General features: G+C 52.2%; 3 protein-coding genes across 28 annotated transcripts in view; all 3 read left to right on the top strand.

Moving 5' to 3' along the window:
* The window catches only part of CAMK2G (calcium/calmodulin dependent protein kinase II gamma), a 62,049-nt gene extending 59,710 nt beyond the window's left edge, over positions 1 to 2,339 (top strand). For 13 of the 24 annotated variants that reach the window (XR_004262191.1, XR_004262192.1, XM_032256446.1 and 10 more), the window contains one exon: positions 333 to 2,339. Coding sequence is in view for 1 of the 24 variants with exons in the window: in XM_032256480.1 (XP_032112371.1) it covers positions 333 to 394 (62 nt within the window). In the remaining 23 variants the exon portion in view is untranslated. The remainder of the gene's footprint in view (positions 1 to 332) is intronic. The other 11 variants (XM_032256444.1, XM_032256463.1, XM_032256469.1 and 8 more) reach the window with 1 other exon arrangement.
* Positions 2,340 to 3,093: 754 nt separating this feature from the next.
* LOC116535426 (high osmolarity signaling protein SHO1-like) lies at positions 3,094 to 6,569 on the top strand. Its single transcript, XM_032256427.1, has 3 exons — positions 3,094 to 3,641; positions 4,251 to 4,350; positions 6,439 to 6,569. The coding sequence occupies exons 1-2, from the start codon at positions 3,235 to 3,237 to the stop codon at positions 4,333 to 4,335; spliced, it is 492 nt and encodes a 163-aa protein (XP_032112318.1). The 5' UTR covers positions 3,094 to 3,234; the 3' UTR covers positions 4,336 to 4,350; positions 6,439 to 6,569.
* NDST2 (N-deacetylase and N-sulfotransferase 2) lies at positions 5,344 to 13,227 on the top strand. 3 transcript variants are annotated; one of them, XM_032256420.1, is made up of 13 exons: positions 5,347 to 7,787; positions 7,972 to 8,059; positions 8,367 to 8,521; positions 8,702 to 8,887; positions 9,142 to 9,270; positions 9,402 to 9,584; positions 10,331 to 10,427; positions 11,143 to 11,266; positions 11,407 to 11,581; positions 11,792 to 11,962; positions 12,070 to 12,179; positions 12,375 to 12,477; positions 12,586 to 13,227. In XM_032256420.1, exons 1-13 carry the CDS (start codon positions 6,783 to 6,785, stop codon positions 12,709 to 12,711), a joined length of 2,652 nt encoding a protein of 883 aa, XP_032112311.1. In that variant the 5' UTR covers positions 5,347 to 6,782; the 3' UTR covers positions 12,712 to 13,227. The 3 variants fall into 3 exon arrangements, with proteins under 3 accessions (XP_032112313.1, XP_032112312.1, XP_032112311.1); XM_032256422.1 differs by lacking the exon at positions 12,586 to 13,227 and having other exon boundaries at positions 5,344 to 7,787; positions 12,070 to 12,142; positions 12,375 to 12,436; XM_032256421.1 differs by lacking the exons at positions 12,375 to 12,477; positions 12,586 to 13,227 and having other exon boundaries at positions 5,344 to 7,787; positions 11,792 to 11,842; positions 12,020 to 12,179.
* The last annotated feature ends 55 nt before the right edge of the window (positions 13,228 to 13,282 follow it).

Raw genomic sequence — 13,282 nt, 5'->3', positions numbered from 1 at the left:
CAGACAGATTGGGGTCTGGCTCCATGACTCCAAATTGGGTGACCTCAGACAGGCTACTTCCTCCCTAAACTGAGTTTCCTTAGCTGTCAAAAAAAGGCAGAGAGTGGTGCCTACCTCATTTAATCATTGTGAGGATTAAGTAAGATACTGTAAGTAAAACACTTAAGTGCTTAGCAAATGGGAGGCAGTTTTGTATTTAAACATTAGCTTCACCCACTTTCCCCACCTTCTCAGGCAGACTTGGCAACGTGTATAGCGTGCTGAAGTTACTGGAACTCATCCGTGTGCTCATTGTCCTCTGTTCTGTTACCACATTCTGTCCTGTTTGACAGGGGCATTAGGAGATTCCAGCCAGAGGTCGAACCTTCGCAGCCAGTGGCTCTGGAGGGCCTGAGTGACAGCGGCAGTCCTGTTTGTTTGAGGTTTAAAACAATTCAATTACAAAAGCGGCAGCAGCCAATGCACGCCCCTGCATGCAGCCCTCCCGCCCGCCCTTCGTGTCTGTCTCTGCTGTACCGAGGTGTTTTTTACATTTAAGAAAAAAAAGAAAAAAAGATTGTTTAAAAAAAAAAAAAGGAATCCATACCATGATGCGTTTTAAAACCACCGACAGCCCTTGGGTTGGCAAGAAGGCAGGAGTTTGTATGAGGTCCATCCTGGCATGAGCAGCAGGCTCACCCACCGGCCTTGAAGAGGTGAGCTTGGCCTCTGGTCCCCATGGACTCAAGGGGACCAGGCAAGAACTCTGACAGAGGTTTGGGAGCCGTGATGTGATTGCAGCTCCTGAGGTGGCCTGCTTACCCCAGGTCTAGGAATGGACTTCTTTGGAACTTGCATAGGTGCCTAGAATGAGGCTGATGAGAACATCGTGACCATCAGACCTACTTGGGAGAGAACGAAGAGCTCCCAGCCTGCTGTGGAGGCAGCTGAGAAGTGGTGGCCTCAGGACTAAGGGCCTGGACGTTGCTGTACTGTCTCATTTAGTGTAGAAAGGAAGAGAATTGGTGCTGCAGAAGTGTGCCCGCCATGAAGCCGATGAGAAACCTCGTGTTAGTCTGACATGCACTCACTCACTCATCCATTTCTATAGGATGCACAATGCATGTGGGCCCTGATATTGAGGCCTTATGCCTGCAGCTAGGAGGGGGAGGGGTTGCTGCTGCTTTGCTTCGTGTTTTCTTCTAACTCAGCAAGGAGAGAGCCGGGCCCTAGTCAGGGCTCCCCGTGCCGCCTTTGGCGGTTCTGTTTCTGTGCTGATCTGGACCATCTTTGTCTTGCCTTTTCATGGTGGTGGTCCCCATGCTGACCCTCATCGGGGCCTGGGCACCCTGCCAAGTGCTACTGTGGAATGGGAGGAATGAGGCAGTGGGAGAAGAGGTGATGGTCATTTCTATGCATTCAGGCTGCCCTTGGGGCTGCCTCCCTTCTTATTCTTCCTTGCTGCACGTCCATCTCTTTTCCTGTCTTTGAGATTGACCTGACTGCTCTGGCAAGAAGAAGAGGTGTCCTTACAGAGGCCTCTTTATTGACCAACTGAAGAATAGACTTACTGCTGGACAATCTGCATGGGCATCACCTCTCCCCGCATGTAACCCAAAAGAGGTGTCCAGAGCCAAGGCTTCTACCTTCATTGTCCCTCTCTGTGCTCAAGGAGTTCCATTCCAGGAGGAAGAGATCTATACCCTAAGCAGATAGCAGAGAAGATAATGGAGGAGCAATTGGTTATGGCCTTGGTTTCCCTCAAAACAACACTGCAGATTTATCTGCACAAACATCTGCACTTTTGGGGTAAATGTGGGTAGATTCCAGCTCTCTGGACTACCTTCAGGAGGCACAAGAGCTGGGAGAAGAGGCAAAGCTACAGGTTTACTTGGGAGACAGCTGAGAAGAGAGCAGACTCACAGGTGCTGGTGCTTGGATTTAGCCAGGCTCCTCCGAGCACCTCATGCATGTCCCAGCCCCTGGGCCCTAGCCCTTTCCTGCCCTGCAGTCTGCAGTGCCAGCACGCAGATCCCTTCACCACAGGGTTTCGTTTCGCTGGTTTGAAGACATATGGTCTTAGAATTTATTGAGACCCATAGCTTCATATGGCTGCTCCAGCCCTACTTCTTAGCATTCTTACTCCTCTTCTGGGGCTAATGTCAGCATCTATAGACAATAGACTATGAAAAAAAATCACCTTTTAAACAAGAAATGGAAGGCATTTGATGCAGAATTTTTGCATGACATAGAAATAATTTAAAAATAGTGTTTGTTCTGAATGTTGGTAGACCCTTCATAGCTTTGTTACAAGGAATCCTTGAACTGAAGATATTTAATAAAATAACCTCTAAACAGTCCATTGTGTTACTGCTGTTGGAGGCTTACAGCCAGAGGTGTAGATTTTAGCAGCCTGGGTCCTGCGCGGGTGGCTCACGCCTGTAATCCCAGCACTTTGGGAGGCCAAGGTGGGATCACGAGACCAAGAGATCGAGACCATCCCGGCCAACATGGTGAAACTCTGTCTCTACTAAAAATACAAAAATTAGCTTGGCGTGGTGGCGTGTGCCTGTAATGCCAGCTACTTGGAAGGCTGAGGCAGGAGAAACACTTGAACCCGGGAGGGGGAGGTTGCAGTGAGCCGAGATTGCCCCACGGCGCTCCAGCCTGGCGACCAAGCAAGACTCCATCTCAAAAAAAAAAAAAAAAATTCAGCAGCCTGGGTTACTAGGTTGGAGAGAGGTAGCTCCCCTCCTGCTCCCTTTGGGTCCTTTTGAGAATAAAACTTCCTCATGCCTATAATCCCAGCACCTGGGAGGCCGAGGCGGGCGAATCACGGAGGTCAGGAGTTGGAGACCAGCCTGGCCAACATGGTGAAACCCCGTCCCTATTAAAAATACAAAAAATTAGCTGGGCGTAGTGGCGGGCGCCTGTAATCCCAGCTACTCAGGAGGCTGAGGCAGGAGAATGGCTTGAACCCGGAAGGCGGAGGTTGCAGTGAGCCGAGATCGCGCCACTGCACTCCAGCCCCGGCGACAGAGTGAGACTCCCACTCAAAAAAAAAAAAAACTTATATACTCCTCAGCCTCCAACCAGTGCTAGGTACTGCGGAGGCGGGGCAGGGAGGGAGAGTGGGTGCCCTGGGGGCCGGCTAAGGGCATCGCCCCGCCCCTTGCCCCGCCCCTGGCTGGACCGCTCCGTTTCCTCCCCTCCCCGAGTGGGCCGGCCGGGCTCCCCCTCCGCGGGGCTGAGTGGATGAGCCCAGGCCTGAGCCCGCCCCTGTTCCGGAGCAGCTTTGCCAGACGCTCGGCGGGCGGTGCCATCGTGCGGGAAGGCGGGGGTGCGCTTCCGCGGGCGGGGCGCGGAGCCCGCCGTCTCGGAGGCTGCAGCTCGGCCAGGCACTGTGGAGGGCCTCTTGGTGTCCTGGCACCGAGGTCGCGCGGCTGCCCGGGCTGGAGCCGGTGGAACCGAGCGGGTGCCACTAGCGGCGGCGCGCCGCCTCCCCCGGTGGGAGCGGTGGTTGGGCCAGGCTGCGGCAGAGCGTTCTCTCAGAGATGGCGGAGCAGCCGCGACGCGGCCCGTGGCCCCGACAGCAGGGAAGCCGGGCAGCCCCGGGACGCGGCGGAGCCCGGGGACAGCGGGGACGCCGCCCAGTCCTACGGGTGAGCCGCCTTTGAGGAGACCCCCCCCACCCGCCCACCGTCGCGCTCAGTTCCCCCCCGCCCCACAGACTCCCTCCCACAGACTCCCTCGAGTGTAGCCACCATCACCACCAGCAGGGTCGTCCCGAGCGGCCCAGCTCGCGCCGCGCCCCGGGTTCCTTCCGCCGGCCTCCCTCAGAGCCGCCTCGCTCCCCTTAGGACCGAGCGGGCTCCCTCCTTCCCTCAGGATTCTCCCATCCCAGACCCTGTCTCGATGTCACTCTGGAGTAGCCTCCGCGTGCCCGTGGCTCCTTCCCCTTTAGTGTCCCACATCCGGGGCGCTCTTCGCATCCACCTGTGCCTGCGTCTCCCCTCGGCGAGGCCCCCCCGCCCGCCGGCCCCCAGCCCCCTCGGCGCCCCCGCCCGCAGCCTCCGCGCCGCTACTCTGGCCGTCCCGGCCTCCCCCAGCCCAGGCCCGGCCCCCGTTTGGCTTCGCCCTCCTCTGAGACCTCCCGCCCGGCACACACCCACCTTGCCCAGCCCTCCTGGCCCTCAGTGTTCACTGGCCCCGGCCTGCGGTGCCCGCAGTGCCCACGGTGCCCCTTCCCTAAACCTTGCTGCTGCTTCCAGGTATGAAGCTAAAATGCAGCGGCCAAGAACGCGGCTCTGGAGCTTGACAGGCCTGACGGCGAATCCCAGCCCTCCCACCGACTGAGCTGTGTGACCCTGGGCAAGTTTCTAAGCTTCTCTGGACTTCAAGTTACTCATATGTGAAATGGGGATAATGGAGCATGTACCTCTTCCCTACCTCTTAGGGCTGGTGTAAGGATTAAATATATGTAAAGCTCTTAGAAGAATGGCTGGCAAGTTGTAAGTTCTCAAATTTGGGGTGATATACCCTGAGTACCGACTTCCCGTCAGTGACCTCCTCGCTACGATGTTTTCTTTAAAGTTACATCAGATTCTTGGCATTCACCCCTTCCCGTCACCATTTTGATCCTCTCCCCCAGCTCTCTTCTCATGTGGTTAGTTTTACCTGGGCCAAAGCCGAACTGTTTTGTTTTGTTTTGTTTTTTTGCCAGAGTCTCACTCTGTCACCCAGGCTGGAGTGCAGTGGTGAGATCTCAGCTCACTGCAACGTCCGCCTCCCGGGTTCAGGTGATTCTTCAGCTTCAGCCTCCCGAGTAGCTGGGACTACAGGCGCCCACCACCATGCCCAGCTAATTTTTGTATTTGCAGTAGAGATGGGGTTTCATCATGTTGGCCAGGCTCGTCTCAAATTCGTGACCTCAGGTGATCGGTCTGCCTTGGCCTTCCACGGCACTAGGATTACAGGTGTGAGGCACCATGCCTGACCTGAACTGTTTTTAAATCATCTCTTGTCAATTCTGAAAGACCCCAGCTCTGCCTTATCACCCGAGATGTGTGTATATGGGGGTGGGTGGTAGAGACAGATTGCCAGCCTTATGAGGAGGCTGAGGTGAGGATAGTGACAATAAAACTTTTAGAAGCAGTCGATTTAAGAAAAGGAACATAAGAAGCTGAGGCAGGAGGATTGCATGAGCCCAGGAGTTCAACAGCCTGGGCAACATAGCAAGGCCCCATCTCTTAAAAAAAAATTAAAAATTAGTAGGGTGTGGTGGTGCACAGCTGTAGTCTCACCTACATGAGAGGCTGAGGTGGGAGGATCACTTGAGCCCAGGAGTTCGAGGCTGCAGTAGGCTATAATCACACCACCTATTCTGAGTGACAGAGCAAGACTCCATCTCAAAAATTATAAATAAAACAAAAGAGGTCCCCAAAATTAGGCTTCCTTAAAACTGTGTTTTCTGATCACACTGTCCTGACTCTTTTTTTCTGTCATTGGCTGGATATGACTTAAGTTCCTATTGCTCTCTGTCATCCAGTCCTTACTCAAGTTGTCCTATTTGTGTAACTGGCTTCAATACCTCATGTCTCTCCAGGCTAGTTCAGGGATTCTTCTGAGCTGTTCAAGAATAGGGTTGTAGAACCACTTTGGCTAAGTTAGGAAGGAGAACTAGAGTGGACTCAGCTGTCTGGCTTTTCTCAGCGCCCAGTGTATGGCCTGCTCTGGGGTTACATTTTTATCTCCTTTCCTGACCGGCATAGTTGATGTGAAGGTCAGGGGCAGGTAATGTTTCACAAGCAACGGGTAAGGGAGTCCTAAGTTCTGGGTTTGGAAACTGGTAGAATGATTAGCTATCATGAGGATCACTCTTTCCTTTTGAACTCCCTCACCATAGTGTCCGCCTGACTGCAAGTTCGTTAATTCTGTTGGCTGTGATGTTGGGTTTGATCAATGAGGAAGATTAATAGACTCATGAGTTCCTTCTTATCTGATATTTCATTTGAGCATGGGACTTCTGGGGCTTTCTGAAATAAAGCCCCCAAAAGGGGCTTCCTCACAGAAAGATCAGAGCTGTTGCTTGCTGGCCAACTGCTCAGTCACAGGCTAGGAACTCCTTTCAGAGCAGGCCTGTTTTTAGCCTTCTAGGATGTTTAGCCTCTTGTTGATGGGAAATTAGCTCCCTTCTAGCATTTGCATATACTGCTCCATCTCTGAGCTTTGCTTATCGAGGAGAATTTGGACATTCATTTGGGTGTCTAAGAAAGGGAAAGGGAACAAGCTGTGAATAGGCCTCAGCTTGTGTTCTCCTACAGTAGCCTTTTTTTTTTTTTTTTTTTTTTTTTTAGAACAGATTAGCCAGTAAGCAGGAGGTAAGAGATGGGATGGGGAGGAGAATGGATTAATGACAGTTTCAGAGAGAAGAGTAACCCACTGATTTCTCTCTTACAGGTAGGCGTGCCAGAGGTTGAACTTTACTGACCTTTGATGTGAGGCACTCAGCCAGGGCCAAGGGGAGAGCCTGGCAAGATTTGCAGCCTGAAGCCATGGGCCAGGGGGCCATGGTGACCTGAGACTAGTGGTTTCTGTATAGTGGCCCTCTGCTTCCCCCTCTACCTCCTTTACCCTATACTAAGGTGACTCGTTGCCACCTCTTAAGGAAACGGCCCCTAAGGGAATCCCTTGCCCCTATTTTCCTGTCCTTCTAGCCTTCCAAGACAGTCCTAGCCTATAGAACTCCTACCTCCCATCCCCTAAGGGGGTCCCCATTCCCCCCTTTTTTCGTCCCCCCCGCCATGCTCCAGTTGTGGAAGGTGGTACGCCCAGCTCGGCAGCTGGAACTGCACCGCCTCATACTGCTGCTGATCGCTTTCAGCCTGGGCTCCATGGGCTTCCTGGCTTACTATGTGTCCACCAGCCCTAAGGCCAAGGAACCTTTGCCCCTGCCTTTGGGAGACTGCAGCAGCAGTGGGGCAGCTGGTCCTGGCCCTGCACGGCCTCCAGTTCCACCTCGGCCCCCTAGGCCTCCAGAGACAGCTCGAACTGAACCCGTGGTCCTTGTGTTTGTGGAAAGTGCATACTCACAGCTGGGGCAGGAAATTGTGGCCATCCTGGAGTCTAGTCGTTTTCGGTATAGCACTGAGCTGGCACCTGGCCGAGGGGACATGCCCACATTGACTGATAATACCCATGGCCGCTATGTCTTGGTCATTTATGAGAACCTGCTCAAGTATGTCAACCTGGATGCCTGGAGTCGGGAACTGTTAGACCGGTACTGTGTGGAGTATGGTGTGGGCATCATTGGCTTTTTCCGAGCCCATGAACACAGCCTACTGAGTGCCCAGCTCAAGGGCTTTCCCCTTTTTTTACACTCAAACTTGGGGCTCCGGGACTACCAAGTGAATCCTTCTGCACCCCTACTGCATCTCACACGCCCCAGCCGCCTAGAACCAGGCCCACTGCCTGGTGATGACTGGACCATCTTCCAATCCAATCACAGTACATATGAACCAGTGCTTCTTGCCAGCCTTCGGCCAGCTGAGCCCCTGGTGCCAGGACCGGTTCCTCGTCGGGCCCGGCTTCCCACTGTGGTACAGGACCTGGGGCTTCATGATGGCATCCAGCGGGTGCTCTTTGGCCACGGCCTTTCCTTCTGGCTCCACAAACTTATCTTCGTCGATGCTGTTGCATACCTCACTGGCAAGCGCCTCTGCCTGGACCTTGACCGCTACATCTTGGTAGACATTGATGACATCTTTGTGGGCAAGGAAGGGACCCGCATGAAGGTGGCTGATGTTGAGGTTAGTCTTGTCACTTAAATTTCTTCTTAGAAGCTACTCATACTCTGGCCTGTCAGACTCCCTTGATTCGTAGCTTGTCATAGGTATACTCTCTGCCTTTCCAAGCAGGAAGAATGCTACTTCTCGTGTTATTACCTGTTCGGTCTGCTCTCCTGATTTCTCATGTCTCTGCTACTCTTCCCAGGCTCTGTTGACCACCCAGAACAAACTCAGGACCTTAGTCCCCAACTTCACCTTCAACTTGGGCTTCTCGGGCAAGTTCTATCATACTGGTGAGCTTATTCTCCTACTCCTTCAGCATATCATAGTTTGATCTGTCCCTTTACTGTCTACCTCCATGGATAGACAAGTTGGATAAAAGGGTCAAGGTTTGGGGTCAGACTACTATAAGGAGCCAGTGGGCATGAATTTAGGTTCACATGGGTGGCTGGAGGGCAAATTGGCAGTGGGGCAAATAGAATGTCTTAGGCAAGGATCAGTAGGGTTGTCCCAGGGATGGAAGTTGGTCAGTGTTGTTACAAAACAAAGGCGGGAACAGGGGCTGACCGGCTGTGGTCAGTGGTCAGCGTGTGGTCATAGGGACAGAGGAGGAGGATGCAGGGGACGACATGCTGCTGAAGCACCGCAGAGAGTTCTGGTGGTTCCCCCACATGTGGAGCCACATGCAGCCACACCTGTTCCACAATCGCTCCGTGCTGGCTGACCAGATGAGGCTCAACAAACAGTTTGCTCTGGTGAGACTGTTGGATCTCTTCCCCATACTTTCTCCCAGCCATGCTTCCTTTTCAACCTTCCCCCTATGGGCTACCCTTTTTCTACCCTTTGCGTTTTTCTTTCTGTGGAGGCTGCCCCACCCTCTTTACCCGCCACTCCCCAAACCTCACCAGGTCGGTGAGAGTCTATGCCATTCCCAGGAGCATGGGATTCCCACGGATCTGGGGTATGCTGTGGCCCCCCACCACTCGGGCGTGTACCCCATCCACACACAGCTCTATGAGGCCTGGAAATCTGTGTGGGGCATCCAGGTGACCAGCACTGAGGAGTATCCCCATCTCCGCCCTGCCCGCTACCGCCGTGGCTTCATTCACAATGGCATTATGGTGAGGACTCTCAATATAAACTTGAATCAAACTCGCACATTTAAACAGCTTTCAACATGCATTGACCTATGTTCTGTCAATTGCCAGTCCAAGTATGGGGGTACATAAGAGGGGGTAGAAGGATGAAAAAATTTAACACCATTAGTAAGAGCTTTATTGGTATAACTTTAGACTGAGTCCTTTCCAAATCCCAGTGTCCTTCATCTACTTCTCATTCTATCTTTCAAATCTCATGTTTCTTCTTTTCCTTCCAGGTGCTTCCCCGGCAGACATGTGGCCTCTTCACTCACACAATCTTCTATAATGAGTATCCTGGAGGCTCTCGTGAACTAGACCGAAGCATCCGAGGTGGAGAGCTCTTTCTAACAGTGCTGCTTAATCCGGTAAGGTACCAAGAGGAAGGGCTAGAAGATTGTAGAGCCAAGGTGTTTGCAGGCTGGGACCTTTACTCACCAAGTCTATTTCAGAGGTGGGATAGGCTCTCCAAATCTGACATGCAGGCACCCCCTTGCAGATCAGCATCTTTATGACCCATTTGTCCAATTACGGAAATGACCGGCTGGGCCTGTACACCTTTGAGAGCTTGGTGCGCTTCCTTCAGTGTTGGACACGGCTGCGCCTACAGACTCTTCCTCCTGTCCCACTTGCACAGAAGTACTTTGAACTTTTCCCTCAGGAGCGAAGCCCCCTTTGGCAGGTAAAGGTGGAGCTCAGGCTGATGAGAGACATGATAGGGGTAGGGTTTTCTTGTTTGTTCGAGACAGATCACTGTGTCACCCAGGCTGGAGTACACTGGTAAAATCTCCACTTACTGCAACCTCCACCTCCCGGGTTCAAGCAATTCTTCTGCCGCAGCTTCTCCAGTAGCTCGGATTACAGTCACCCGTCACCACACCTGGCTAATTTCTTGTTATTTTTAGTAGAGACAGGGTTTCGCCATGTTAGCCAAACTGGTCTCAAATTCCTGACGGCAGGTGATCTGCCCACCTCGGCCTCCCAAAGTGCTGAGATTACAGGCATGAGCCATTGCACCCAGTTGGGGTAGGAGGGGTTTAAGACAAGACTAGGCATCTGAGTCATAACACCAAAAAAAAAAAAGATAAGACTAGGCCAGCTGGGCGCAGTGCCTCACACCTGTAATTCCAGCACTTTGGGAGGCCAAGGCGGGCAGATCACGAGGTCAGGAGATCGAGACCATCCTGGCTAACACAGCGAAACTCCATCTCTACTAAAAATACAAAAAAATCAGCTGGGCGTGGTGGCATGCGCCTGTAGTCCCAGCTACTTGGGAGGCTGAGGCAGGAGAATCGATTGAACCCAGGTTGCGGTGAGCCAAGATCACGCCACTGCACTCCAGCCTGGGCAACAGAGTGACACTCCATCTCAAAAAAAATAAATAAATAAAAAGACTAGACCTTAACTGATTCTTGGCCCTGCCTTCAGAATCCCTGTGATGACAAGAGGCACAAAGATATCTGGTCCAAGGAGAAAACCTGTGATCGGCTCCCAAAGTTCCTCATTGTGGGACCCCAGAAAACAGGTGAAATATTCTTAGCTAACTTTTCTTGCCTTGCCTTAAACCCAAAGAATCCTTTTGTCAAGGAACTCTCTTCTCTCTCCAGGTAATCACAGGGATGAAAAAAGTATTTTTATTTTTTTTTTTTTTGAGACGGAGTCTTGCTTCTTCGCCCAGACTGGAGTGCAACAGCACCATCTCAGCTCACTGGAACCTCCACCTCCAGGGTTCAAGCAATTCTCCTGCCTCAGCCTCCCCAGTAACTGGGATTACAGGCACGTGCCACTGCGCCTGGCTAATTTTTGTATTTTTACAAATACGGGGTTTCACCATGTTGGCCAGGCTGGTCTTGAACTCCTGACCTCAAGTGAGCCGCCTGCATTGGCCTCCTAAAGTGCTGGGATTACAGGTGTAAGCCACCGTGCCCTAATTTGAATTTTTAAGGGAGAAAGAAAGGAACTCCCTTTATACCCACCCCTCATTGATCCAATCTCTTGGGGTGGTGATTCTTAAACCCTGGTTGTGTATCAGAATCATCTGTGAAGTTTTTACAAGATCCACAAGTCATTCTAGTACAGTCAAAGCTGAGAATTGCTCTTTTAGCCCTTCCCTGGGCCTCCTATCATTGTAGTTTGGCCAAAGGGGATTTTCCTACCCCGAGTGGTTATTTTTTCACTTCCTTCAAGCTCATGCTGTTGAGCTGGCTTCCTTCCCATAGTGGCCTTTCTCTCCCATTTAGGGACTACGGCTATTCACTTCTTCCTGAGCCTGCACCCAGCTGTAACTAGCAGCTTCCCTAGCCCCAGTACATTTGAGGAGATTCAGTTCTTCAACGGCCCTAATTACCACAAGGGTATTGACTGGTGAGACTGGGCCCCATTTGAATGTTTCTCAGAGGAATTCCCTTCCCCCAAAATACCCCATTCCAGCTTCCCTCAGCAGACTTCTGGCCACTTCACTCTGCATATTTTTCTGCTTCTCTCTCTTCTGTGCTACTTCCTAGGTACATGGATTTCTTCCCTGTCCCTTCCAATGCCAGCACTGATTTCCTATTTGAAAAAAGTGCCACCTATTTTGATTCAGAGGTTGTGCCACGGCGTGGGGCTGCCCTCCTGCCACGAGCCAAGATCATCACTGTGCTCACCAACCCTGCTGACAGGGCCTATTCCTGGTACCAGGTCTGCCTGAGGCTAGGGACACAATGGGTTAAAGGTTGGGGGGTGGTGCAGTGACTGCTAGAGAGGGAGAAAGGAGTGAGGGTAGAGAAACTTAACTAGTGCCTTGGGGACAGGTGCCTATGCTGTACTGTCTGTCACCAGACCATGCATAAGAACAGAATAATACTGTCAAATCACCAGTCCTTCACCTTCCTTCTCTTTGTCCTTCAGCATCAACGAGCCCATGGAGACCCAGTTGCTCTGAATTATACCTTCTATCAGGTGATTTCAGCCTCCTCCCAGACCCCTCTGGCACTGCGCTCCCTGCAGAACCGCTGTCTTGTCCCTGGCTACTATTCTACCCATCTACAACGCTGGCTGACTTACTACCCCTCTGGACAGGTATAATCCCTCCAAGAGCCCTCAATGGCGTTCCCCTTCCCCTCTTCTTCCCTTCAGCCCAGAGGCTTCTTAGGAATATAGAGGGAACCACATCCCTGTCCCTTTAGTTGCTGATTGTGGATGGGCAAGAGCTGCGTACCAACCCAGCAGCCTCAATGGAGAGCATCCAGAAGTTCCTGGGTATCACACCCTTTCTGAACTACACACGGACCCTCAGGTGGGAGAGCGTGACCTAGGGGAGGAGTACTCTGTGGGAAATGGGGAATCAGGTTGACCATGTTTGTTAGAGACATGGGTTTCCTCTGTCTCACAAGGAGAGACATGTCCCTGTGGGCAGGGAGGGGTGTTGTGCATTTATGGAACTTGAGTTTCTCTTCTCCCTGCCACTTCATGGCCTCTTCCTGTTGAGCAGGTTTGATGACGATAAGGGATTTTGGTGCCAGGGACTTGAAGGTGGTAAGACTCGCTGTCTAGGCCGGAGCAAAGGCCGGAGGTACCCAGATATGGACGCTGAGGTAAGTAAAGGCAGGGGCAGGGGATCCCACTCCACTTCCAGGATCTGATTCTGTGTCCAACTAGTGTCCCACTCCTTACTGTTTCTGCCTTCATTTTTCTCCTGTCAGTCCCGTCTTTTCCTTACGGAATTTTTCCGGAACCATAATTTGGAGCTGTCGAAGCTGCTGAGCCGGCTTGGACAGCCAGTGCCCTCATGGCTTCGGGAAGAACTGCAGCATTCCAGTCTGGGCTGATGTCCCAGCCTCCTGTACCAGCAAAATACCCCCTGCTTCCCTATGGGGCAAGCCCAGACCAGGGCCCACAAGGGGGATTAGAGTGGCCTGGCCCCTCCCTGTCTACCTCAGTAGCCCCCAGGCCTGAGATGGCTTAGAAGGGAAGGGTATGCTTTTCCCATAGTTCTTGGGCCTAATAAAGGGGCTTCCTCTGGTACCCTACATCATGGTACTAGGTACCTTTGACCTATCATCTTGGGAGGTGGGTAGGAGTAAAAGGGTCCAGGCAGGGTGTGGAGGAATATATTAGTCCAATGAGATTTCCCTCTTCATCCACAGCAGTGTATCTATACCTGGCTATGGGAGGGACCCTTTGCTATGGCCCCTTTAGTCAGGCAGTGGGATCTACCTGTGGCCCGGCCTCCCTAATGTCATTCACATTGAATGGGGATGAGGTCGGAGAGTGGCTCATAGAGCTAAGTGAGTCCTAGCTGTGGGCTAGAAATGTCCTTAATAAACATCCTTATTTTTCTGTTTTGTCTGCCTCACTGGAGTGAGAAAAACCTAGACGAAAGGAAGTGTCATTTTCCCC

The sequence above is a fragment of the Sapajus apella genome, unplaced genomic scaffold, assembly GCF_009761245.1.
Source record: "Sapajus apella isolate SASKATOON/1434 unplaced genomic scaffold, GSC_monkey_1.0 scaffold94, whole genome shotgun sequence".
NCBI classification, from domain to species: domain Eukaryota; kingdom Metazoa; phylum Chordata; class Mammalia; order Primates; family Cebidae; genus Sapajus; species Sapajus apella.
This window is presented reverse-complemented; position numbering and strand designations above follow the sequence as displayed.